Raw genomic sequence first — 27,286 nt, forward strand, 5'->3', positions numbered from 1 at the left:
AATCTTACTTGCTGTTTTTGCTCTGAGGGACCTTAGCTTGTTCAGAGATTTGAACCTTGATTTGATCATTGATTTGATCCTTGCTGTAAAGCAAAGTTCTAATCAGCCTTTTTTACTCCAAGGTCTTCTCAGTTTTATCATTTGAGAATGAAAAGCATTGTTTACATCCAACCCTGCAAGTTCCCATATTTCTGGACTTTATCTGTTCCCTGTTATTCCTGCTTTCAAACTGGCCAAATTCTTTTCTAAGCTCATTTCTTTCTTATATTACTTTGTTAAATGCGCCAAGACATATGCTACTATTTTGGTTTTCACACTTTTTTTTAAAAAACCTACAAGCTAATTAGGTATATTATTTGCCTTCCAAGCTATCATGTGTGACAGTTTTACCAAGTGTTTTTCCACTACATAATACGGATCCGCATCCTAATCTCTGATAACTATTTTCTAATCACCTGCCATTTGGTCTCTGAGCTAAACCCTGTATTTTAGATTGTGTTGTGGATTTTCTTTTCTTTTGTTTTCTTTTCTTTCCTTTCCTTCTCTTCTCTTCTTTTTTCCCTTTCCTTTCCTTTCCTTTTCTTTTCGCTACAACAATACTCCACTTCAGAATACCAGTTTCTGTATCAGCTGGGATAGACTATGTGATGCTGATGTGACAGATTATCTCTAAATTTCAGAGACCTAAAACAACAAAAGTTTACTCATTGTTCATGCTGCATGTCCATGTTGGGTCAACGAAAGGAATGCTCGTGGTAGACACTCAGTGAACCAGGGTAACAGCCGCCACCAATTTTATTGCTAGATGCCATGCCAGAGGAAAAGAGTTTTGAAGGGTCTTGAACTGGCAATGAAATTCTCGGTCCAGAAATTTTCCTTCCATTCACAACTCAACCAGAACTAAATATACAGTTCCACCCAACTATAAAAGAACTTGGATGTTCAATCCTATCATATGCTTGGAAGGCAGAAAGCCAAAACTGTATAGTGAATAGCATTAATGATATCCTGTTGGTATTTGCAAAGAAAAAGATGCTTATTCTTGAAAAATACACAAAGTATATTGAAGATAATAAAAATCACCAAAAATTCACCCCCACAGATAATGGTAAACATTTTTATGTCCTCCTTTCCAGTCTTTTTATTTTTTAATCATGTTACATTTCACCTTGTGAAAGTATCCTATGAAAGTATCCTATGTTATTTTTTCCCTATTGTTGGACATTGATTGTTTCCAATTTTTTCATACTTATAAGTGCTAAGGTGTACATCAACCTTTATATATCTTGTTATACACATCTTTTTCTGAAGTTCTGACCTTATTTCAAGGTGATACTAGTTTGACAGGTTGAAGGATATAAATTCTTTTAAGGATCTTGATACATATGGCTACATATGGAATAACAGGGTGATACATATGCTTTCCAGAAAGGTAGGCATCAGTCTGTACTTTTATAAATAGTGCAAGAAAGGACTATTTCACTGCTCCCTTTCAGCATTGACTGCTACACCTTTAAAAATAACTTTCTTTTTATCCTATTTTTAGAAATCTTTCCAATGAATGCCACATCTTATGAAAATAAGTAATTATCAAGATACAGGTGAAACATCTAGTAATAGGTTTTGTTTTTGTTTTTTCGGTATCACAGATTAAAAATATTCAGGAAAATGTTGACCAGTTTGATTTTACTTAAGCTGTGAGACAGAAAAAAAGTATAGAGAGATAGGAGGCCTTCTAATTGGGGCTGTGAGAGATTAAAATTTTTTCTTTTGGATGTAGTTTTAGTAATAAGTTGCTAGAATTATTTTGGCCACATTTGGACTCACGCTTCCTCAGAGGCAGTTTGGCACTGTGCGGGGGAAGTTTTCCTCAAGCCTCTTAGGGTCCCTGTTTGGATCTGGAAATTAAACTGACAAAGACAGATTAACGGGAGAAAAGCATACACATTTATTTAATATAAATTTTTTGTGACATGGGAAGCTTCACAAGGAAATTGAAACGGGAAGAAATGGTTAAACCCGAGTGTTTCCATGCTAGGGTTGATAGTAATGTGGTAGAAAGTAGAAAATGATAGGACATAGAGTATCAGCTAAGTGTAGTAAACTGAGGGAAGCTTAGTAAGGCCTATTCACTCAGATTCCTCTCTGTGTCCCTCTGTCTTTGGAGATAAGGATGTTCTTTTCCTGTGGGTATACGGAGGGCACCTCTCACATGAGGGTTTTATGACCTGCTTCGGGGTGGTGGGGGGAAGGTCAGAAAGTCCTTCTAGTACATGCCATTTCCTTCAGTTTGAAATATTCAATATGCCAAGGAGCCATATTTTGGGGTAGCATGTCCTGAATGCTGTCAGCACATACAAGTTGGAATAGTTGGCACATACAAGGTTAAGGGTCACCCTGGGTCAGATTTGATCTCACAGATGAGTAGACCGGCATTGTCGACTCTAATCTGAGATCTCTCATTATTCCCTGGAGAGGATCCCAGTTTGGATTATGGTGCTCATGTCCATTTACAGTTAATCTTTGTTTCCGCCTCCAGCCCAAGGCATCACTGTTCTACTTTCTCTCTTCACATATTTGTCTTTTCTGGTTAAATGTGGCCACTATATGGCCTTTTGTGTCTAGTTTTTTTGTACTTAGTATGATTTTTTTGAGCTTCATCCTTGTTATAACATGTATCAGTATTTCATTCCTTTTTATTGCCAAGTAATATTACATTGTGTATAAATGTGTGTATGTGTATATATATATATATAATATACATATATATATTATGTACATAATATATATATATATATATATATATATATATATATATATATATGCATTTTATTTATCCTTTAAGCAATTGATGGCCATTTGGGTTATTTCTACTTCTTGGCTATTACGTATAATGTTATGAACGTTTGCTTATAAGTCTTTGTTTGCATGCATGTTTTCATTTCTCTTGGGTAGTTATCTAGGAGTGAATTTTCTTGGTCATATGGTAAATTTATGCTTAACTTTTGATAAACTGCTCAACTGTTTTCAAAGGTGGCTGTAACATTTTGCTTTCCCACCAGTGATGCATGAGAGTTCTCATTTCTCCACATTCTTAACATTTGCTGTTGTCTGTCTTTTTGATTACAACCATTTTAGTCAGTATGGAGTGGTATTTCATAGTTTTAATTTGCATTTCTTTAACGACTAATCATGTTGAGCATATTTTCATGTGCATATTATGAATTCATGTATCTGCTTTGATAAAAATATCTATTCAATTTTTGTCCATTTTTAAGTGGGTTATCTTATTTTTGAGTTGTAAGAGTTCTTTGTGTATTCTGAATACAAATCCCTTATCAGATGTGTGATTTGCAAATATTTTCACGGTGTTCTTTTTTTCTAACGGCTTGGATATATTAGTCAGAGTAGGCTAGGTGATATTGCTGAAAAAATGTTCAGTGGTTTTAAACATCAAAGTTATTTCTCATTCACGTAAATTTTGTTGTGGGTCCAGGCAACTCCCTCTTGTTGCAGCTGTGTTCTATGTGTTGGCTCACTGATGCATGTTGCCTTCAATACATGCTTCTCTGTGCACCAAGGCAAAGAGAGTGTTGCAGACTCTTGCACTGGCAATGAAATGCTTCCATCCAATTATGAGACATGTCAATTCTTCTCACATTTCATTGGCTGAATGAATCATATGGCCATGCCTAACATCAAAGGGAGAACGGCGATCCCTCCACATGGGATTGAATTGACAACAAGGAATGTTGGTAAGCAGCACTACTGTTAGGGGAACCACTGACCAAAACCACCTGCCCTGGCCAGGCCCTACTGTAACCACTTGCATGAGTTATCTTACGACAGGAGGTCCTGGTAAGGAACATGGAACTAACAAGCTACCATCAACCAGAAGAATTCGGGAAAGGTCAAAAGGAGAGAGGAGACACCAGCCCATATGTCCTACAAACCTCCCAGGATCCTTCTCGCTGGAATCCATCTTGGCTGAGCCATGCACCCGCCACCGGGAAGGACCCTGAGTCAGAGTGATTGGCCAGAGACAACCCGGAAACTAACCCCATCACCATAAAACCCGAGGCTGCGAGCCACGCGGCAGAGCAGTTCTCCTGGTTCCCTTACCCTGCTGCTTTCCGCCTGAGCGCCTCTTCCCAATTAAGTCTCTTGCTTTGTCAGCACGTGTGTCTCCTCAGACAATTCATTTTTGAGAGTTAGACAAGAGCCGACTCTCGGGCCCTGGAATGGGTCCCCCTTCCTGCAACACTACTGTCTATTGTGTTGGGGGGGGGGTGACAGGTAAGAAAAAATAAACAAATGTATCTTCATATTTTTAGAAAGGTGTGAGTGCTATTAAGATGGAATAACAGGGTGATAGAATAATAACTGGGGGGACAAATTTAGACTGGGCGATCAGAAACAGTCTCCCTGAAGAGGGCTCATTTGAGCTAAGGCTCCAATGACAGCAATGAGCCAGTTAAGTGAATATCAGCGAGGAGCCATCCAGGCCATGACGTAGAAACAGGGCAGGGAAAAGCCCCCTTGGTGGGGAAGTAAATTTTATTCAAAGTGCAATGGGAAAATAATGAAGTGTTCAGACAGGGATCAAACCTGATTTACATTTAAAAAATATCATCCTGGGTGTGGTATCCAGAATGAATTGAAGGGGAACAAGGCCGAAGGCGGAGGATGCAGTTGATCTGGGTGGTAGAGATAAAGTTGGAGAGAGTGTGCAGTTTATGGAATGTACTAACGGAGCTAAGGAAAAGAGGAGTTAAGGAAGACAAGTGAGTTCTGAGTTTAAGTTCCTCAGTGGGTGGTAGTGCTATTTACTGAGAGGGAAGAATGGGAGGAAGGTCCTATTAGGCCTCACATGCTTATCAGACATTCAAGTGGGCATTTAAGTGTAGGAATCTGAATATAAAATATAAATTGGGGAATTACATATAGATCTACCTCATTGTTTTAAAATCTTCATAGCTTTAGGCCTTACAGATGTGCCATCGACCATATAATAAATAGTTCTATTTCATGGTTTAACTGGGTGGATCCCAGACTTTCCGAAAAAAATTATTGTATTACAAGCAGTGCACAATTAAAATCTGTACAGTATCTTAGTTCTACTTGTGCACTGTAACTTCAGTTCAGTTCTGAAAGTGGAGTTGCTAATTCTGAGGATATATATGCATTTTTACTTTTTTTTTTTTTTTTTCACTTTACATTTTTGAGAGGGGCCAAAATCCTTAGAAATGCTTACACCTATCTATGCTTGCAGCAACATTGATGTTTCCTCACACTCTGGCTGACACTGGGTATTACCAGCACTTTTTAATTTTTGCCAATCTAATCATGGAAAAAGGGGATCCTGTTATGATTTCAATTTGTATTTCTTAGGAGTGGAATTGAACTTCTGCATACTAGCCAGCTATTTGCTTTTCTTACTCATGCTCTCTTTGACTTTGAAGCTATGTATGTAGATTTCCTGTGTCCCTGTAGGTGCCAGACTCAGGAATCTGAGCACGGGATGGCCAGGATGGTGAGCTCTCTTTTAGCAGGGACCTTTCATCCTGTGCCCTGCGCACCTGGCCACTGGTCCTGGGCAGGGGACGAGAGGAGAAACAGGCGTCGTGCGGTGAGAACTCAACTAGGGAGATAAAGATGGCGTAGGAAGGACGATCCAGATTCCACTGCCCACAGGACAGACACAGCACCCGGAGAATCCCCGCTTTCCCGCCGGGAAATCCCCCCGAACTCTCTCCAGCTTGATTTCAAAAGTTGCGAAACTACCGAGGGCTTCCGGACAGCAGCCGCCCCAGGTCCGGGCTCTCATCCCGAGGCCCCGAGGCCCGGAGGCCGCAGAACCGCGGGGTGGGGTGGAGGGGCTGTTTCCAAACGAGCGGGAACAGAAAACCGAAACCAAAACCAGTCAGCCAGCTCCCGCCGCGCCGCCCGCGCTGCGCTAGCTCTGGGCGCCGCCGGCTGCTGAGGGCGCGTCTCTCCTCCGCCATGGCAAGTTGCTTTTGCTTTGGGTTTTGCAGGGCGGAGTGGTCCTCGTCCCGTCACCACGGTCCCCCAGGAGGACGTGGAGCCGGGCAGGACGGGCGAGGGTGCGGGGTGACCGGGGAGGCGCGGGGAGGGACCCCGAAGGCAAACCTAGCCCGGTCTTTCTGCACCTGCACGGGTGGCAGTTCCGCGCGCTCCTGAAATTCACCGCAGGCCAACTCCAAAAGCACACATCGCCGCGGCCTCCTCCCGCACCTAGTGCCTGGTTGTCAGGGACACAGCTGTTTGGTCGACGAGTGGCCTCGCAGCCTGCGTTAAGGCTTAACTGTTGTCCTGCCACACTTTGGGAGCAGGAGAGGAGAGAATTGCCCAGAAATGGAGGCCACCGTTTCCTTTTGTAAAGGGCCAGCAAGAAGGATTTGAGCCAAGGACACAAGTTGCGAAAGCAGCCTGACGTCTTAGCGGGAATTCTTTTCTCTTGTGGCCTTAGTTCTTTCTCCAGACACAAAGGGCTCTGTGTTGTCACCATCTTTGCCGCCTAGCAAGAACAGTTAGCAAATTTAAGATTTAGGCTTCCGTGTTCTTTGAATCAAGCGCTTAAAAGCAGTGGCAGGGCCTTCAGTTCCCGGTCAGAAGTGCCCAAGCAGTTGTGAGGTGCAAGTGCGACTTTGTTTACCGGTGGCGGTAAAGGCAACGTGAATGAAAATAGACACCTAATTTTGAGAAAAGGAATGTAAGCGAACGCAGTGAATAAATTTAATTATCTCTTCCAAGTGCTTTACTTACAAAAATAAACTCACAGTTTTTCTTTTTATCTTTTTGTTTTCTGATACTATAGTCAAAAGTCTCTTAAAATGTATCATTGATGCAGGGAAATTGCCGTCATTTTAATACCTGCCGACCAAAATGCTGCTCATGTTTCAAAATCCTGTATCCCCATATAATAACTCTTGAAAGGGCTATCTCCAAGACCTCTCTTTTTCTTCTTAACGGTGGATAGAAGAGATTAATAGCCATCAAGGAGAAGTTTCTTTGATTTCAAAGATAAATGTAGACATTTGAATAAAGAAATGTGGCATTAGTATTGATGAGGGCGGAGGCGGAGTAAGATTTTCCGAATTTAAATTGATTTAAAGATTTTCTTTGACACTGATGAAGAAAAGGAAGCTAATTCACCAGCCACTTACCCGTGGAGGTTGGTGTGGGCTGTTAGAGCCAGATGTATAGTAAATCAAGACAAATCTCACGTGAAACAAAAATCCCCTGAAAGTCTCAAATATCTGTCTTTTTATTTTTTCCTTTTCTAGAAAGAACTATTTTGGGATAATTACATCTTACCACTTGGGGCTATGGTGGAGGAACACATTTTTATATTTTTACTGTTTCCTGTGCAATTTATTTGTCCCTGAATATTTTAAGAAACTGTTTTCCTCCATTAAAAGTAACTCCCATAACAAAGAGTCCATAATTATTATCAGTTTCCTTTTTAGGAGACACTACCTTTGCTTTATATGTCTCAATATGAACCATTTTCATCCTCCATTCCTCTGTCCCTTTGCTTTTGCTGTGAACTCGTTTGCATTTTTAATTAAATTTGACCATTAGTTAAAATTCAACCTCAGCCTTCAAGGTCTCTCTTTCATGAAGCCTTCTTTGACTGCTTTAGCCAGAATTAATCTTGCTTCCTAATCCTAAGTGACCTTTATTGTGAATGGTCTTGTATCCTTCTCAGATTTTGGGGTGTTGGTCTGTTCTTCTTGTGGAGAAGTAGACCTTCCTCTTTTTTGTGCCTACCAAGCTCTGTTGAAATGATTTATGTATGTGCCTGCCTCCTCATCCATAACTTAGAGGCTCTTTTTGTGTGTGTGTTGGTAATCTTAAGGCCCATCCAGGTGCCCCGCACATAATAAATGCTCAGTAAATTTTTATGGTGGAACAATTTCAGGGTGAGGGGTGTGCTTTATGTCTTTGTATGTGTCATCTTTGGTACCCAGCATATTGCCAGATATAGAACACTTGCTTCATTAATACTGTATTTGTTAATTGATTAACTAATTGACAAGATACTCTACATTCTAAGAAATGCAGGTACATTTTTGCCACCTTATTTTAATAACCACCAGCTGAAAAGTCAAAAGAGATGCTGAGAGAGTGCATATCCTGGGGTGACTTTAGGCATTTTCTATTATTGAATTCCTGCTATGATAAATGAGGATTTCACTCAAGTAAACTCTGACTTCTCCCACCTTTAAAGCTTGAAAGTTTTAGTAATATTTTAAATTCTCCTGTGGACTATTTTTGTAACTTTCATAATATACTTAAAATTTTGATGGTATTACATGATTTTCAGTAGTATAAGTATAGATTTTTCTTTCTATCTTTTTTTCTCAACTTCTGTTAGTTTTGCCTTTATTCTTTTTTTTTTTTTTTCACACACACACACTGTATTTTATTTTTACAAGAGATAAATCGACTGACACCAAGCATTGTACATGGATGACCACAACAAAAGCAACAATGATTGCAATTACGAAACATGAAACACACTCATACTATGTCATAATATTGACATTCAGTCCAGTAATCCTCCACTGTAACAGCTCCTTTGCCTTTATTCTTACATTGACAGGGTTGAATGTTTCCATTTTATTCTGTAATCATATTTAAGTCTTTGGTGTTTTGAAGATTTAACAGAATTAGTCTAAAAGATAAAAACCAATGAGAGTGTCTATATTATTATGCAAACAGTAAATACTGTTTACAGCAGGGCCTAACAATAGTGTGCTGTGATTACTTTTTCTCCTTTTGGTCCAATGTCATGTGTATTTTTCCTTTTTCCACTTACAGAAAAATGTTCCTCGCAGCTGTGTCAAATAGATTCTCTTTTTTTGGTGTTCTATAATTTACTGAAAACATGCACACTTTAATTTACTTACGATCTTTAGGCTTGGGCCCTTTCAAATGCCAGAAAGTGGAGGGGGAAGGGGCTTGCTCTGGGGTGCCAGCACCCACACTAGCAGGTCAGATTCTCCCTAGAGTGTCCATTCAGTTTTGTTTTGCCGCTAGCTTTTCAACTAATCTTTCTGGTTTTGGTCCCTTTTTTCATTTCTGAGGTTCTGCCATGAAAGTTGTCACCTTTCCATTGCAACCCCCTTTTCTTTATTCTGGATTCCCTCTGTCTTATCCTTCCACATACTTCTGTGTCTTTTCCGTCTTCAAGAAATTGTTGAAATCTCCCCTATGCTGCTGATTGCTCCCCTTAATTGGTTTTATTCTCTTTTTTATTCTTCTACTTTCATTTTAAGATGCTCCTGGGTTAGATTGGACACTGTGTGTGTGCTTAGACTGTTTTCTTGATCCGGGAGGTCAGAAGCTGTTTGCCTATCCCCAGGGAAGTCCTACTCTGAGTATATAGAGTCCTCTGAACTGAAAACCGAAACATCTTTATGATCTATTAACCATTACTTGGACCTGTGAGACATCCTGTCCTCCCTGTGGGTAATTTAGGATAGATTATGTCTGAGCTCTGGTGTAATCAGGCTGGACTACCTATATAAGCATTGGGAGAAGTTTATAGGCCCACTTCCCTAAATGAGATGGGGAACAAATTAAAACCTTAATACAAGAAGTTCACAGAGAGTGAGCCCAGGGAAGGATCTACTTGCACTTGGTCCTCTGTTCCCAGGGTGGCACTGTCTACAATAGCATGTGCTCTCAGTGGTTGAATTCTATTTCAGATATGTGCTGGAAGGCAAGGTTTACTTCACTGTAGCTCCAAAGTTATTGCCAGGGTTTTATTTTTTATGGTGACTTTTTCCTAATTTTACCAAGAAAAAAAAAAAAGGGAGAATGTGTTTTTTATTACCTTATGTACTTTCAACTCTACAATCAAGAAAACATACAGCCAACTCCAAACTACCAAATTTTGTGGTTAGCTTGACTTTTTTTTTTTCTTTTTTAACATCTCTATTGGAGTATAATTGCTTTACAATGGTGTGTTAGTTTCTGCTGTATAACAAAGTGAATCAGCTATACATAAACATATATCCCCATATCTCCTCCCTCTTGCGTCTCCCTCCCACCCTCCCTATCCCACCCTTCTAGGTGGTCACAAAGCACCAAGCTGATCTCCCTGTGCTATGTGGCTGCTTCCCACTAGCTATCTACTTTACATTTGGTAGTGTATATATGTCCTTGCCACTCACTCACTTCGTCCCAGCTTACCCTTCCCCCTCCCCATGTCCTCAGGTCCATTCTCTACATCTGCATCTTTATTCCTTTTGTGCCCCTAGGTTCTTCATAACCAATTTTTTTTTTTTTAGATTCCATATATATGTGTTAGCATACTGCATTTGTTTTTCTCTTTCTGACTTAACTTCACTCTTTATGACAGTCTCTAGGTCCATCCACCTCGCTACAAATAACTCAATTTCGTTTCTTTTTATGGCAGAGTAATATTCCATTGTATATATGTGCCACATCTTTATCCATTCATCTGTTGATGGATACTTAGGTTGTTTCCATGTCCTGGTTATTGTAAATAGAGCTGCAATGAACACTGTGGTACAGGACTCTTTTTGAATTATGGTTTTCTCAGGGTATATGCCCAGTAGTGGGATTGCTGGGTCGTATGGTAGTACTATTTTTAGTTTTTTAAGGAACCTCCATACTGTTCCCCATAGTGGCTGTATCAACTTACATTCCCACCAACATTATAGGAGGGTTCCCTTTTCTCCACACCCTCTCCAGCATTTATTGTTTGTAGATTTTTTGATGATGGCCATTCTGACAGTGTGTGGTGATACCTCATTGTAGTTTTGATTTGCATTTCTCTAATGATTAGTGATATTGAGCATCCTTTCATGTTGTTGGCAATCTTCATGTTGTTTTGACCTTCATGAGCTGCTTGTAAATTTTGGAGATTAATCCTTTGTCAGTTGCTTCGTTTGCAAATATTTTCTCTCATTCTGAGGGTTGTCTTTTCGTCTTGTTTATGGTTTCCTTTGCTGTGCAAAAGCCTTTAAGTTTCATTAGGTCCCATTTGTTTATTTTTGTTTTTATTTCCATTTCTCTATGAGGTGGGTCAAAAAGGATCTTGCTGTGATTTATGTCATAGAGTGTTTTGCTTACGTCCTCTAAGAGTTTTATAGTGTCTGTCCTTACATTTAGGTCTTTAATCCATTTTGTGTTTCTTTTTGTGTATGGTGTTAGGGAGTGTTCTAATTTCATTCTTTTACATGTAGCTGTCCAGTTTTCCCAGCACCACTTATTGAAGAGGCTGTCTTTTCTCCATTGTATATTCTTTCCTGCCTTATCAAAACTAAGTTGACCATATGTGTGTGGGTTTATCTCTGGGCTTTCTATCCTGTTCCATTGATCTATATTTCTGTTTTTGTGCCAGTACCATACTGTCTTGATTACTGTAGCTTTGTAGTATAGTCTGAAGTCTGGGAGCCTGATTGCTCCAGCTCCGTTTTTCTTTCTCGAGAATGCTTTGGCTATCTGGGGTCTTTTGTGTTTCCATACAAATTGTGAAATTTTTTTCCCTACTTCTTTGAAAAATGCCATTGGTAGTTTGATAGGGATTGCATTGAATCTGTAGATTGCTTTGGATAGTATAGTCATTTTCACAATGTTGATTCTTCCAATCCAAGAACATGGTATATCTCTTCATCTGTTTGTATCATCTTTAATTTCTTTCATCAGTGTCTTATGGTTTTCTGCATACAGGTCTTTTGTCTCCTTAGGTAGGTTTATTCCTAAGCATTTTATTCTTTTTGTTTCATTAGTTAGCTTGACTTTTTTTTTTTTTTTAATTTTATTTATTTATTTATTTATTTTTGGTTGTGTTGGGTCTTCGTTTCTGTGTGAGGGCTTTCTCTAGTTGCGGCAAGCGGGGGCCACTCTTCATCGCGGTGCGCGGGCCTCTCACTATCGCGGCCTCTCTTGTTGCGGAGCACAGGCTCCAGACGTGCAGGCTCAGCAATTGTGGCTCACGGGCCCAGTTGCTCCGCGGCATGTGGGATCTTCCCAGACCAGGGCTCGAACCCATGTCCCCTGCATTGGCAGGCAGACTCTCAACCACTGTGCCACCAGGGAAGCCCGGTTAACTTGACTTTTTAAAAAATTTTGATTTAAAAAATTTATATCTTGGGACTTCCCTGGAAGTCCAGTGGTTAAGACTTCCCCTTCCCGTGCAGGGTCCCTGGTCAGGGAGCTAAGATCCCACGTGCCTCGGGGCCAAAATCCAAAATATAAAGCAGAGGCAATATTATAACAAATTCAATAAAGACTTTAAAAATGGTCCACATCAAAAAAAAAATCTTAAAAAAAATTTATATTTCCTTCTTTTCCTTTGTGATTACAATTATTTTTAGGTCTTTCTAAAATCTGACAAATGTTAACCAGTGTTTTCCATTTATTAAAAAAAGAGGTTTCCTTTTTACATTTTAACTCTCAAATTTATATAGCGTTTATGCTGGCATATGGTATGAGGCCAGGCTCTAACCTTAATATTTTTTTCAAGTATCTAATCAATTGCAAGAGCGCCTTTATTGAATAAAATAGCTTTTCCCACTGGTGTGTAACATGGCCTATGTTAAGTAGAATCCTATATATTTGAAGAGTATCCTACTATTTTTTTGCAGGCATCAGTTTTGAAGGTCAAGGAATCCGAAGCTTCTGAAAGAACCATTGTAGTTGCTGGTCTTCCAGTTGGTTCCGTCACTGATCAATCGCTGACCATATTAGTGAAGAGTCACTTTCAAGATATTGAGAATGGGGGTGGAGTTGTTGAAGATGTGATATATCCAACAAGAACCAAGGGAGTTGCATATGTAACATTCAAAGAAAAAAAAGGTATTTCCCAATCAAATTTTTCTAATCTTAGAAACACTTCTGTAATGAAATTAAAAATTGAATTTCATTAAAATAATTCATGAGATTGGTAAAGTTCAAAGTGTATTTAAAAAGTAATAATTCTATTTTTTTTAACATCTTTATTGGAATACAATTGCTTTACAATGGTGTCTTAGTTTCTGCTTTATAACAAAGTGAATCAGTTATACATAAACATCTCTCTTCCCTCTTGCATCTCCCTCCCTCCCACCCTCCCTATCCCACCCCTCTAGGTGGTCACAAAGTACCGAGCTGATCTCCCTGTGCTATGTGGCTGCTTCCCACTAGCTATCTATTTTATGTTTGGTAGTGTATATATGTCCATGCCACTCTCTCACTTTGTCCCAGCTTACCCTTCCCCCTCCCTGTATCCTCAAGTCCATCCTCAAGTAGGTCTGTGTCTTTATTCTCGTCTTGCCCCTAGGTTCTTCATGACCATTTTTTTTTTCAGATTCCATATATATGTGTTAGCATACGGTATTTGTTTTTCTCTTTCTGACTTAGTTCACTCTGTATGACAGACTCTAGGTCCATCCACCTCACTCCAAATAACTCAATTTCGTTTCTTTTTATGGCTGAGTAATATTCCATTGTATATATGTGCCACATCTTCTTTATCCATTCGTCTGTTGATGGACACTTAGGTTGCTTCCATGTCCTGGCTATCGTAAATAGAGCTGCAATTAACATTTTGGTACATGACACTTTTTGAATTATGGTTTTCTCAGGGTATATGCCCAGTAATGGGATTGCTGTGTCGTATAGTAGTTCTATTTTTACTTTTTTAAGGAACCTCCTTACTGTTCTCCATAGTGGCTGTATCAATTTACATTCCCACCAACAGTGCAAGAGGGTTCCCTTTTCTCCACACCCTCTCCAGCATTTATTGTTTGTAGATTTTTTGATGATGGCCATTCTGACCGGTGTGAGATGATATCTCATTGTAGTTTTGATTTGCATTTCTGTAATGATTAATGATGTTGACCATTCTTTCATGTGTTTGTTGGCAATATCTTCTTTGGAGAAATGTCTATTTAGGTCTTCTGCCCATTTTTGGATTGGGTTGTTTGCTTTTTTGATATTGAGCTGCATGATCTGCTTGTAAATTTTGGAGATTAATCCTGTCAGTTGCTTCATGGCAAATATTTTCTCCCATTTTGAAGGTTGTCTTTTTGTCTTGTTTATGGTTTCCTTTGCTGTGCAAAAGCCTTTAAGTTTCATTAAGTCCCATTTGTTTATTTTTGTTTTTATTTCCATTTCTCTAGGAGGTGGGTCAAAAAGGATCTTGCTGTGATTTATGTCAGAGAGTGTTCTGCCTATGTTTTCCTCTAAGAGTTTGGTAGTGTCTGGCCTTACATTTAGGTCTTTAATCCATTTTGAGTTTTGTTTTGTGTATGGTGTTAGGGAGTGTTCTAGTTTCATTCTTTTACATGTAGCTGTCCAGTTTTCACAGCACCACTTATTGAAGAGGCTGTCTTTTCTCCACTGTATATTCTTGTCTCCTTTATCAAAGATAAGGTGACCATATGTGCATGGGTTTATCTCTGGGTTTTCTATCCTGTTCCATTGATCTATATTTCTGTTTTTGTGCCAGTACCACACTGTCTTGATTACTGTAGCTTTGTAATATAGTCTGAAGTCTGGGAGCCTGATTGCTCCAGCTCCGTTTTTCTTTCTCAAGATTGCTTTGGCTATTCGGGGTCTTTTGTGTTTCCATACAAATTGTGAAATTTTTTTTCCTACTTCTTTGAAAAATGCCAGTGGTAATTTGATAGGGATTGCATTGAATCTGTAGATTGCTTTGGATAGTATAGTCATTTTCACAATGTTGATTCTTCCAATCCAAAACATGGTATATCTCTCCATCTGTTTGTATCCTCGTTAATTTCTTTCATCAGTGTGTTATAATTTTCTGCATACAGGACTTTTGTCTCCTTAGGTAGGTTTATTCCTAGATATTTTATTCTTTTTGTTGCAATGGTAAATGGGAGCGTTTTGTTAATTTCACTTTCAGATTTTTCATCATTAGTGTATAGGAATGTTAGAGATTTCTGTGCATTAATTTTGTATCCTGCTACATTACCAAATTCATTGATTAGCTCTAGTAGTTTTCTGGTATCATCTTTAGGATTCTCTATGTATAGTATCATGTCATCTGCAAACAGTGACAGCTTTACTTCTTCTTTTCCGATTTGGATTCCTTTTATTTCTTTTTCTTCTCTGATTGCTGTGGCTAAAACTTCCAAAACTATGTTGAATAATAGTGGTGAGAGTGGGCAACCTTGTTTTGTTCCTGATATTAGTGGAAATGGTTTCAGTTTTTCACCATTGAGGACTACATTGGCTGTGGGTTTGTCATATATGGTCTTTATTATGTTGAGGAAAGTTCCCTGTATGCCTACTTTCTGGAGGGTTTTTATCATAAATGGGTGTTGAATTTTGTTGAAAGCTTTCTCTGCATCTATTGAGATGATTATATGGTTTTTCTCCTTCAATTTGTTAATATGGTGTATCACATTGTTTGATTTGCGTATATTAAAGAATCCTTGCATTCCTGGGATAAACCCTATTTGATCATGGTGTATGATCCTTTTAATGTGCTGTTGGATTCTGTTTGCTAGTATTTTGTTGAGGATTTTTGCATCTATGTTCATCAGAGATATTGGCCTGTAGTTTTCTTTCTTTGTGACATCTTGTCTGGTTTTGGTATCAGGGTGATGGTGGCCTCGTGTAATGAGTTTGGGAGTGTTCCTCCCTCTGCTATATTTTGTAAGAGTTTGAGAAGGATAGGTGTTAGCTCTTCTCTAAATATTTGATAGAATTCGCCTTTGAAGCCATCTGGTCCTGGGCTTTTGTTTGTTGGAAGATTTTTAATCACAGTTTCAATTTCAGTGCTTGTGATTGGTCTGTTCATATTTTCTATTTCTTCCTGGTTCAGTCTCGGCAGGTTGTGCATTTCTAAGAATTTGTCCATTTCTTCCAGGTTGTCCATTTTATTAGCATAGAGTTGCTTGTAGTAATGTCTCATTATCCTTTGTATTTCTGCAGTGTCAGTTGTTACTTCTTTTTCAATTCTAATTCTATTGATTTGCGTCTTCTCCCTTTTTTTCTTGATGAGTCTGGCTAATGGTTTATCAATTTTGTTTATCTTCTTAAAGAACCAGCTTTTAGTTTTATTGATCTTTGCTATCATTTCCTTCATTTCTTTTTCATTTATTTCTGATCTGATCTTTATGCTTTCTTTCCTTCTGCTAACTTTGGGGGTTTTTTGTTCTTCTTTCTCTAATTGCTTTAGGTGTAAGGTTAGGTTGTTTATTTGAGTTGTTTCTTGTTTCTTAAGGTAGGATTGTATTGCTATAAACTTCCCTCTTAGAACTGCTTTTGCTGCATCCCATAGGTTTTGGGTCATCATGTTTTCATTGTCATTTGTTTCTAGGTATTTTTTGATTTCCTCTTTGATTTCTTCAGTGATATCTTGGTTATTAAGTAGTGTGTTGTTTAGCCTCCATGTGTTTGTATTTTTTACAGATTGTTTCCTGTAATTGATATCTAGTCTCATAGCGTTGTGGTCGGAAAAGATACTTGATACGATTTCAATTTTCTTAAATTTACCAAAGCTTGATATTTGACCCAAGATGTGATCTATGTTGGAGAATGTTCCATGAACACTTGAGAAGAATGTGTATTCTGTTGTTTTTGGATGGAATGTCCTATAAATATCAGTTAAGTCCATCTTGTTTAATGTATCATTTAAAGCTTGTGTTTCCTTATTTATTTTCATTTTGGATGATCTGTCCATTGGTGAAAGTGGGGTATTAAAGTCCCCTACTATGATTGTGTTGCTGTCGATTTCCCCTTTTATGGCTGTTAGTATTTGACTTATGTATTGAGGTGCTCTTATGTTGGGTGCATAAATATTTACAATTGTTATATCTGCTTCTTGGATTGATCCCTTGATCATTATGTAGTGTCCTTCTTTGTCTCGTAATATTCTTTGTTTTAAAGTCTGATATAAGAATTGTTTTGTCTGATATGAGAATTGCTACTCCAGCTTTCTTTTGATTTCCATTTGCATGGAATATCTTTTTCCATCCCCTCACTTTCAGTCTTTATGTGTCCCTAGGTCTGAAGTGGGTCTCTTGTAGACAGCATGTATACGGGTCTGCTTTTGTATCCATTCAGCCAATCTATGTCTTTTGGTTGGAGCATTTAATCCATTTACATTTAAGGTAATTATCAATATGTATGTTCCTCTTACCATTTTCTTAATTGTTTTGGGTTTGTTTTTGTAGGTCCTTTTATTCTCTTGTTTCCCACTTAGAGAAGTTCCTTTAGCATTTGTTGTAAAGCTGGTCTGGTGGTGTTGAATTCTCTTAGCTTTTGCTCGTCTGTAAAGGTTTTAATTTCTCCGTCAAATCTGAATGAGATTCTTGCTGGGTAGAGTAATCTTTGTTGTAGGTTTTTCTCCTTCATCACTTTAAATATGTCCTTCCACTCCCTTCTGGCTTGCAGAGTTCCTGCTGAAAGGTCAGCTGTTAACCTTATGGGGGTTCCCTTGTGTGTTATTTGTTGTATTTCCCTTGCTGCTTTTAATATTTTTTCTTTGTATTTAATTTTTGAGAATTTGATTAATATGTGTCTCAGCGTGTTTCTCCTTGGGTTTATCCTGTATGGGACTCTGTGCTTCCTGGACTTGGTTAACTATTTCCTTTCCCATATTAGGGAAGTTTTCAACTATAATCTCTTCAAATATTTTATGAGTCCCTTTCTTTTTCTCTTCTTCTTCTGGGACCCCTGTAATTCGAATGTTGGTGCATTTAATGTTGTCCCAGAGGTCTGTTAGGCTGTCTAAGTTTCTTTTCATTCTTTTTTCTTTATTCTTCTCTGCTCTAGTTATTTCCACTCTTTTATCTTCCAGGTCACTTATCCGTTCTTCTGCCTCAGTTATTCTGCTATTGATCCCTTCTAGAGAATTTTAAATTTCATTTATTGTGTTGTTCATCACTGTTTTTTTGCTCTTTAGTTCTTCTAGGTCCTTGTTAAACGTTTCTTTTATTTTCTCCATTCTGTTTCCAAGATTTTGGATCACCTTTACTATCATTATTCTGAATTCTTTTTCGGGTAGATTGCCTATTTCCTCTTCATTTGTTTGGTCTGGTGGGTTTTTGCCTTGCTCCTTCATCTGCTGTGTGTTTCTTTGTCCTTTCATTTTGCTTAACTTAGTGTGTTTGGGGTCTCCTTTGCTCAGGCTGCAGGTTTGTAGTTCCCGTTGTTTTTGGTGTCTGTTTCCAGTGGCTAAGTTTCGTTCAGTGGGTTGTGTAGGCTTCTTGGTGGAGGGGAATAGTGCCTGTGTTCTGGTGAATGAGGCTGGATCTTGTCTTTCTGGTGGGCAGGTCTACGTCTGGTGGTGTGTTTTGGGGTGTCTGTGGCCTTATTATGATTTTAGGCAGCCGCTCTGCTGATGGATGGGGTTGTGTTCCTGTCTTGCTAGTTGTTTGGCATAGGGTGTCCAGCACTGTAGCTTGCTGTTCGTTGATTGGAGCTGGGTCTTGGACTTGAGATGTAGATCTCTGGGAGATTTTCACCGTTTGATATTATGTGGAGCTGGGAGGGCTCTTGTGGACCAGTGTCCTGAACTTGGCTCTCCCACCTCAGAGACACAGCCCTGACGCCTGGCTGGAGTACCAAGAGCCTGTCATCCCCACAGCTCAGAATAAAAGGGAGAAAAAAAGAAAGAAAGAGAGAAGGTAAAATAAAATAAAATAAAATGAAATAAGATAAAATAGTTATTAAAATAAAAAATAATTGTTAAAAATATTTAAAAAGTAATAAAAAAAAAGAAAGAAAGAAAGAAAGAAGAGATCAACCAAACTAAAAAACAATCCACCAATGATAACAAGCACTAAAAACTATATTAAAAAAAAAAAAAAACTAAACAAAAACGGACAGAGAGACCCTAGGACAAATGGTAAAAGCAGAGCTATACAGACAAAATTGCACACAGAAGCATAGACATACACACTCACAAAAAGAGAAAAAGGGAAAAAAATGTATCATTGCTCCCAAAGTCCACCTCCTCAATTTGGGATGATTTGTTGTCTCTTCAGGTATTCCACAGATGCAGGGTACATCAAGTTGATTGTGGAGATTTAATCCGCTGCTCCTGAGGCTGCTGGGAGAAATTTCCCTTTCTCTTCTTTGTTCGCACAGCTTCTGGGGTTCAGCTTTAGTTTTGGCCCCACCTCTGAGTGTAGGTCGCCTGAGGGTGTCTGTTCTTCACTCAGGCAGGACAGGGTTAAAGGAGCAGCTGATTCGGGGGCTCTGGCTCTCTCAGGCTGGGGGGAGGGAGGGGTACAAATATGGGGCGAGCCTGTGGCTGCAGAGGCCGGCGTGATGTTGCAACAGCCTGAGGTGCGCCGTGTGTTCTCCCGGGGAAGTTGTCCCTGGATCACGGGACCCTGGCAGTGGCGGGCTGCACAGGCTCCCAGGAGGGGAGGTGTGGATAGTGACCTGTGGTCGCACACAGGGTTCTTGGTGGCTACAGCAGCGGCCTTAGCGTCCCATGCCCGTCTCTGGGGTCCACGCTGATAGCCACGGGTTGCGCCCGTCTCTGGAGCTCCTTTAAGCGGTGCTCTTAATCCCCTGTCCTCATGCACTAGGAAACAAAGAGGCACGAAAAAGTCTCTTGTCTCTTCGGCAGCTCCAGAGCTTTTCCTGGACTCCCTCCCGGCTAGCTGTAGTGCACTAGCCCCCTTCAGGCTGTGTTCACGCAGTCAACCCCAATTCTCTCCCTGGGATCCGACCTCCGAAGCCCGAGCCTCAGCTCCCAGCCCCCGCCCGTCCCGGCGGGTGAGCAGACAAGCCTCTGGGGCTGGTGAGTGCTGGTCGGCACCGATCCTCTGTGCAGGAGTCTCTCTGCTTTGCCCTCCGCACCCCTGTTGCTGCACTCTCCTCCGTGGCTCTAAAGCTCCCCCCCTCCGCCACCTGCAGTCTCCGCCTGCGAAGGGGCTTCCTAGTGTGTGGAAACCTTTTCCTCCTTCACAGCTCCCTCCCACTGGTGCAGGTCCCATCCCTATTCTTTTGTCTCTGTTTTTTCCTTTTTCTTTTGCCCTGCCCAGGTACGTGGGGAGTTTCTTGCCTTTTGGGAAATCTGAGGTCTTCTGCCAGCATTCAGGAGGTGTTCTGTAGGAGTTGCTCCACATGTAGATGTATTTCTGATGTATTTGTGGGGAGAAAGGTGATCTCCACGTCTTACTCTTCCGCCATCTTGAAGCTTTTCCTCAATAATTCTATTCTTGAATATAAAAGTGGCACAATAGTGTGTTAAGCAAGAATAAATGTGAAAATGTCTCATGATAGAGTTGTCAATAACTGGCAGTCTTAAAGACTTCTTTTTTTCTATATTTTAAATCTGTCTATATCTTGAGATAAAGGTGATACGTTTTATTGTAGAAAATTTGTAAAATACAGAAAAAAAACCCCACAAAAGTTATCTATAATCTCACAAAAAAGATAAATACTTGGAGAATTTTGAGGTGGCTTCAGCAATATAATTATACCATTTGCTTCTCTTTGATCAAACCAACAAATGGGTATTCTCATATAGTATCTGCTTTATTACTGGGAAAGTTGGACTGAAGAAATATGGCTTGGATCTGAGGTCAGAGTGAGCCATTCTGTTCCCCACCTCCAAACTGACATAAGTGAGGAATTTGGGTCTGCAGACCTATTCACCCCTCCAGCCTCATGGATGGGGCAGCCTTCTGTACAGCACAGTGGCTGGTAGAATAAATTGCCAAAGAAAGGTGAGTCTCCATGCCAGCCTTTTGGAGGTAAAAGTACTACGTAAGAGTAGGAGCAGAAGAGACCTTGCTCTGCTTGTGGGAAGATAGGGTCCAGAGAGAGATCCAAAAGACTGTGGGTTATCAGTACCTTTATCTCTCACCATTAGTTATGTCATTCCTTCTCAATGGGGATGTTCAGGTAAGGGATGGCGGGAAGGGCTCCTTATTAGTTCTCTAAGGGGAACGTAGAAGTTAATAATTTTATATTACTAAGGGGAATTATTAATTTTATATATTGCATTGGTTAACTCAGAGAGAGAAAGAGAGGACTCATTCATTCATTTATTCACAAGTATTTATTGAGTGCCTATTACTTTTCAGGCACCATTCTAGGCCTTGAGGTTATACAGCAATGAATGAAATAGGCAAAATGTTTTTTTTTTCATGAAGCATACATCTGTGGAGAGATAATAAACAAGCCAATAAATGAATATATAATTGTTGTGTGCTTTATTTGTATATTTATATATACTTATATATTTATACATATTAATATATAATATGGTGCTATAAAAAATATAAACAAGAATAAAGGGATAGAATGTGATGGATAGTGCTACTTTAGATAAGAGTGGGTAGGAAAATACTCTGTTTAGGTGACATTTGAACAGAGACTTGAATGAAGTAAGGGAATGACTCATGCAGATAAGGGGAAAGAAAATTCTAGGCACAGGGAAGGGCTGGGAAAAATTCTCTGAGGGGTAGCCTGCTGGGCGTTTTGAAGAACAGTGAGGAGGTACGTGTGATGAATGGAAAGAGCAAGGAGGAGAGAATAGGAGATGTGGTTAGATGGGCAGCTGGGATCAGGTTATGTTAAGGAGTACATGGGTCAAAGCAAGGTGTCTGGATTTTATTCTAGGTGACATGGGAAGCCATTGGAGGGTTTTAAGCAGAGGACTGACAGAATGTGATGGCCTCTTTTAACGTGATCCATCTGGCAGCCATGTGGAGAATAAGAGCTACTAGTCGGTGTTGGCTTTGACTAGGGTGGTAGCAGGGCAGGTGATTGAGAACTGGTGGGTGTTCAGAATTTGTAGATGGACTAAGTGTCATTTTCTGAGATGCTGAACACGGGAGGAGGAGTACTTTTGGAAGGGGGCTAGTTATTAAGAGTTGAATTTTGGTCGTTGAGACGTCTATTCAGATAATGAAGTAGAGATTTCCACAGGCAGAAGGGAGAAAGGTCGATGTTGAAGAGAGGATTTTGGAGGTGATACACAGATGATGTCTAAAGCTGTGGAAATTGTTGACATCACCCAGGGGGTGGGTGTAAGGTTAGTAAAAAGGTGTGAGGCCTGAGGCGGTGGGGCAGGGGTGTTGGAGGGGGCATGCCAAAGCCTAGAGAATGGGGAGAGAAGGATAATTAGCGAAGGAGACTGAGCAGGTCAGCCTGTGAATTAGAGGAAAGCAAACCAGGACAGTGTGATATCCTGGATTCAGAAAGGTGAAGTCTCCTCATGACCATAATTAACAGAGCGGTGGGGGATTTACTTTTAGGTGTCTGTTATGTATTATATATAACATACAAAACATGCAAGTGTTTTACGTATGTATGTATACATATATGTATAAATTTTAATGTGTTAAAGTAGAAGGAAAAACTATGTAAATGCTGAATTTAGAGGAAACAGAAAAAATCGTAGGTATTTTAAAAGAATTGAACATCTCTATTATTACTAATTAAAATAATTATTAGTGTATTGTGCCACAAACACTTCTGGGACCCTTTTTCCACTTAGTTGCAGAGAATGTCATCAGAAAAAAGAAACACTATCTAGCAGAGATGGTCAGACCCGCTCAACTCACCGTCTCCCATTTTAGTGAAAAGGTAAGTGTAATGCTGATCATCTGGATCCCATTTCTTCTGCAGAGAATCTCCTCTACGTAGGAGGCACAAAGCACCCTCATCCCATGACTTCTAGAAAAGAAAGTGCAAACTCCTGTTAACCTGAGTCGGTGTTAAAGGTCAAACCTGTGTCTTGAAATTTTTTGTTTATTGCCTGGTCACTTTTATGTTTCTCTATGACCCTCTTAATGCTTTTAAAGTGACAGTGTGCTTTTATGCTGTCATGGATGTCAGGCATCTACCTAAAGACTTCCTTTGTGGGGGAAAAAACAATTAGGATGAACATTAAAAAGGAACTTTGAAGACACAGTAAAGGTGGAAGTAAGAGGAAAAAGTAAAATTCAAAGCATTGTTTTAAAACTTTATTCTGTAAGAAACCTAGGATTCTGTGCAGCCATCTGAGGAACTTCTAACTTGGAGGGCTCTCTACGGGGACCCCTATCCACAGAGCAGAACCAGAACAGTGTATTTCTCTGGGTTCTGCTTAAGACTTTGTTTCAAAAAAGCATTCTGCCTCTGAAAAAATATTTGACCACCTCTGTTTAGGGTAATCCAGTGAGAAATGTGAATCCCAAATCGAACACTGTGGCCTTGATAGGGTTGTGGCATCCGTTTGATGGGCAGCTATGGCGCAAGAAGCCAGCTGTGCTAGGCAGTTGAGGCCTGGTTTAGGGGCTACTGCAGGGGAGACCGAGAAAGTGGCAGAAAAAGAATGTGTTTATGTAGTCTGCTCCACTAGGTGGTGCTGTTTTAACTTCTCTGTTTAATTTTAGGTCTTCAGCTCTGTAAATGCTGTCCTTGATCTTTCTGTTTTTCGGAGTCAAATTGGTCTGAGAAGTCTGGTAATGGACCTGAAAAGGGAAATCCCAGCTTTATGCTTCAGTCCTTTGGAAGCCAATGGAAGAATCTCCGTTCAAGGATCATTTCTGGCTATCAAGAAGCTCAAAGAATCTTTGCTATTAAAAGCAAGTTCTCTTTTAGAAAAAAACAGGAATAGACAGAGCCCCAGAGGGAGTACATGGAAAAGTAGTCACTCTTTAAAGCCACCCAGGTCCTCAACACCTGAGACTATGAGAAGAGGAGAAAGGCTTGTTCTCGACACAGATATTTTCCTTTACCTGAAAAAGACGAGTGGATTGTATGAAAGCACACTGAAAAAATTTCATGCTCTATGTCAAGAGACAGTGGATGGTGAAATTACCACACTTTGTATAAGGAATGCTGAAGGTGGTTCTCAGCCAAACAATGAAAAACAGGTAAAAGAGCTCATTGAGAAATATTCACATGCTCTTCACTTCGAGCTTAGAAAGGAGACATTTATTTTGGAAGGAAAGGAAAATAGAGAGAAAAGAAATATTAAGCTGGCATGTGAGCAACTAAGTTCGAGGTACCTTCAGGTTCTGGTTAATTTTTATTACACGCACATTGACATTATAGGATCTTCTTCTGACACGTACTCGTTTAAAAAAGAGGTCATGAAATTAATAAGGCAGAAAGTGAGGTAATAAAATCCTCAGCAACAGTAACAAGAATGGCTGCTGCCTTCCCTTACTGAGCAGTAGTGATGTCATGAGTGATCCCAGCTTTACAGACATTATCTCATTTAATTCTTTGTTTGTTTGTTTGTTTTTTGGCTGCACCGCACAGCTTGTGGGATCTTAGTTTCCCAACCAGGGATCAAACCTGGGCTCCCTGCCGTGGAAGCGTGGAGTCCTAACCACTGGATGCCAGGGTATTCCCTATCTCATTTAATTCTTGTGACCATCTTTCATCACAGGCATTTCCATCCTCATGTTATAGGGGAAGAAACTAGGATTTGAAGAGGTGAAAACACTTGTCTGACGTTATCTAGCTGCCCATCAGCAGGAGTTAAACCCAAAGATAATATCTAAGGTATAAAACTTCGAAAATTATAAAACTAAATTTAAAGAAACTTCACTTTCTCTGCAACCCCAAATTCTTAGAAAAAAGAGGTAGCCTTCATTCTAACATATAAGAAGTTTGGATGATTACTATGCCATTGGCAATTTCTTAATATTTACAAAATTTGCATTTACTCCAAATAGAATTAGAATCCTAGCAAAACTCACTTGAGAAGCTACTTAGATGGTATTTCTGATGCAGGTAGTCATTACTTGACCAAATCCCATATTAGTATAAGGCTATTGGACATACAGAACATTTTTACTGCTGCTTACTTAGCCTAAGTGCTTACATAAAATGCTGGTTCTCCTGTTGGAATTATGAAGGGAGTATAATGTCTACTTTATAATTATATTGTAAAATTAAAAACATTTCAGGAATAAGATCATGGATGATAAGAATAATAGCAAACACTTACTTGCTAGGCATAATTTTAAATGCATTACATATCTTTACTCATTCAGTCCTGACAGCAGCCCTGTGAGTTAGGTACTATCTTTATCGCCCTTTCACACATGAGGAAACTGGTGCCTAGTGATATAATGTAACTTGCCCATGGCTCTGATTACCGAACGGTGCTTCTCCCTTTTGTAGTCTCTCACAATTCTACTTAAACAATTGAGAAATGTTTCCTTAAAGATGACAGAAGGATTTGAAAATTCTTTACTGAAGGGAAGCCAGAGCTTGTAAGTCATTTGGTTGTCTGTGACTGACGTGCATTTAACTTAGCATTAAGCCAATTTTAAGTATCGGGGGCACTGCAGAGACCCTCCCAGGATAATAAAATGATACATCTTGCTCATCTCAAAGTAAACAAACATGGTTATGGTAATTTGAACTGTTTATATCAGTAGAAAAGCGTAAGAAAAATCTATATGCTTTCATTTTTCTTAGCTACCTAAATCCCAAATATGTAAATGATTTCTATTTCTTTAAATATGTTATTTCATTTCTGTATGACTAAACTTTTTGCCATGGGAAAATTCTCTTTATAGGAAGTGTCCAATAAGGTATCTTTAAAAAGGTGTTTGACTTTCATTTTGCTTCTGGGGATTTGTCTCAGTCTGGGTCCAGTCGGGAGAGAGAAGGCACACAGTAATTTGAACAGGGAAAGTTTAATATAAAGAATTGTTAACTATGACGGGATTGGAATAATGAGGGATTGGCTCGTAAGAAACAGAGAAAACTCTACCAAATACAGGAGTAACAGATATAAGGAGTAGTTTAGACACAGCGCCCAGGGAAAACCTCCCCCACCCACCCTACAGCCCCCAACTTAGATCCAGACTTTGCCGTAGGGTTTGTGCCAGGGAATCTTGCTGGAAATCCATCCTCTAGGGTACTGGAGGAATCTGGTTAGAAGGTGTCTCTCCAGCGACCCTCCATTACAACATGCCTGAGGGGATTACTGGGGGGAGCTGCTGGTGGCCGGGTGCTGCTGGCCATTTGGTACTATGGGCGCTCAGTGCTGGGGAGGCCTTGGGTGTGGGCGTTGGACACTGGAGCAGCTGCCCATGCTGCGCGAACCTAATGCTGGAGAAGCTGCGTATGGGGGAACCTTCCTCTGCCGGGGACCTGGATTCTGAGGAGCCTGCCAATTGAACACACTGAAGGAGGAACAAGGCTCTTTCCTCCTGCAGTGCCTCTCCAGCGCCCTCTACTGAGAAAGCTTAATATCTTGCCAGCTACAAAGGAAGGATAAAAGGCCCAAATTTGTTTTTACTGAGTAGGCATATACGATGAATTTAAAGCTGAGTCAATAAATTGATAACTGGCAGTTATATGATACCTACCAAGGCTTTCATTATTACCACAAATTTAATACCGATAGAATAGTCTTTCAGGGACTTCCTTGGTGGCGCAGTGGTTAAGAATCCGCCTGCCAATGCAGGGGACACGGGTTCGACCCCTGGTCTGGGAAGATACCACATGCTGCGGAGCAACTAAGCCCATGTGCCACAACTACTGAGCCTGCGCTCTAGAGCCTGCGAGCCACAACTACTGAGCACGGTGTGCCACAGCTATTGAAGCCTGTGTGCCTAGAGCCCGTGCTCCACAACAAGAGAAGCCACCGCAATGAGAAGCCCTCACACTGCAACAAAGAGTAGCCCCTGCTCACTGCAACTAGAGAAAGCCCGCGCGAAGCAACGAAGACCCAACGCAGCCAAAAATAAATAAATAAATGAAAAAAAATCCTATTAAAAAAAATAGTCTTTCAACAAAGAGCTGGATCAGAATAGTGAGGCTCATTCCTTGACTCGATAGACACTGAATGCTAATTGGTTTATGGGTATGAATATAGCATCTTCTGCTTGAGAAGATTATGTATTTCAGGTGTTTTACATATTGCTGTCCATTTTAGAGTTCATTTAACAGCACTGTCCTTATAGTATGCTAGTCGTGTAACCAATTTCTATCCTTAATAAAAACTGACATTTTAATTTTCAAAATGGTAGTAGTGATTTTTATTAAAATTTATTTTTGAAGGTTACTGATGTTCAGGAAGATGATGTGAATTCTATCCTGTTCTAGCCTAAACCCTGTTGTGTGTCTGCCATTGGGAGAAAAACTTACCATTTAACTAGATAATAAGTTGGTACTTTTCAAAGAGGTTGCAGATGGTTAAGAAAGCCATTCTCAAGTTAAAAGAGAAGATGTGGGAGTTTCAGCTTATGATGAAAAAGAAGAGTGGGAGAAAGTGGGGGAGAAAGGAGAGGCATTTTGAGTATGAAACTCATTCAGGGATTTTTGTTGAGCTCATCCTCTGGGTTCTGGA

The 27,286-nt window shown here is 39.9% G+C and overlaps 1 protein-coding gene and 2 long non-coding RNA genes across 3 annotated transcripts in view; 1 reads left to right on the top strand and 2 right to left on the bottom strand.

Annotated features, from left to right (window-relative positions):
* LOC309630482 overlaps positions 1-27,286 on the bottom strand; it is a 532,185-nt gene that overhangs the window by 61,360 nt on the left and 443,539 nt on the right. The window lies entirely within an intron of this gene.
* On the top strand, positions 5,672-26,958 carry RBM43 (RNA binding motif protein 43). The gene is made up of 4 exons (XM_082395786.1): positions 5,672-6,006; positions 12,648-12,858; positions 22,481-22,569; positions 23,361-26,958. Exons 1-4 carry the CDS (start codon positions 6,004-6,006, stop codon positions 24,090-24,092), a joined length of 1,035 nt encoding a protein of 344 aa, XP_082251912.1. The 5' UTR covers positions 5,672-6,003; the 3' UTR covers positions 24,093-26,958.
* Positions 7,286-11,799, bottom strand: LOC309630478. The gene is made up of 2 exons (XR_014245693.1): positions 8,610-11,799; positions 7,286-8,407 (listed from the first exon to the last, which is right to left on the bottom strand). It is a non-coding gene; the product is annotated as an uncharacterized lncRNA (long non-coding RNA).

This window comes from Balaenoptera borealis (assembly GCF_965194805.1).
Source record: "Balaenoptera borealis genome assembly, chromosome: 6".
In the NCBI taxonomy this organism is placed as follows: Eukaryota; Metazoa; Chordata; class Mammalia; order Artiodactyla; family Balaenopteridae; genus Balaenoptera; species Balaenoptera borealis.

Excerpts from the sequence above, each read along its gene's own strand:
- RBM43 (XM_082395786.1), top strand. Across the intron at positions 12,859-22,480 it reads AACATTCAAAGAAAAAAAAG|TTGCAGAGAATGTCATCAGA; the intron begins GTATTTCCCAAT and ends TTTTCCACTTAG. Across the intron at positions 22,570-23,360 it reads TCTCCCATTTTAGTGAAAAG|GTCTTCAGCTCTGTAAATGC; the intron begins GTAAGTGTAATG and ends GTTTAATTTTAG.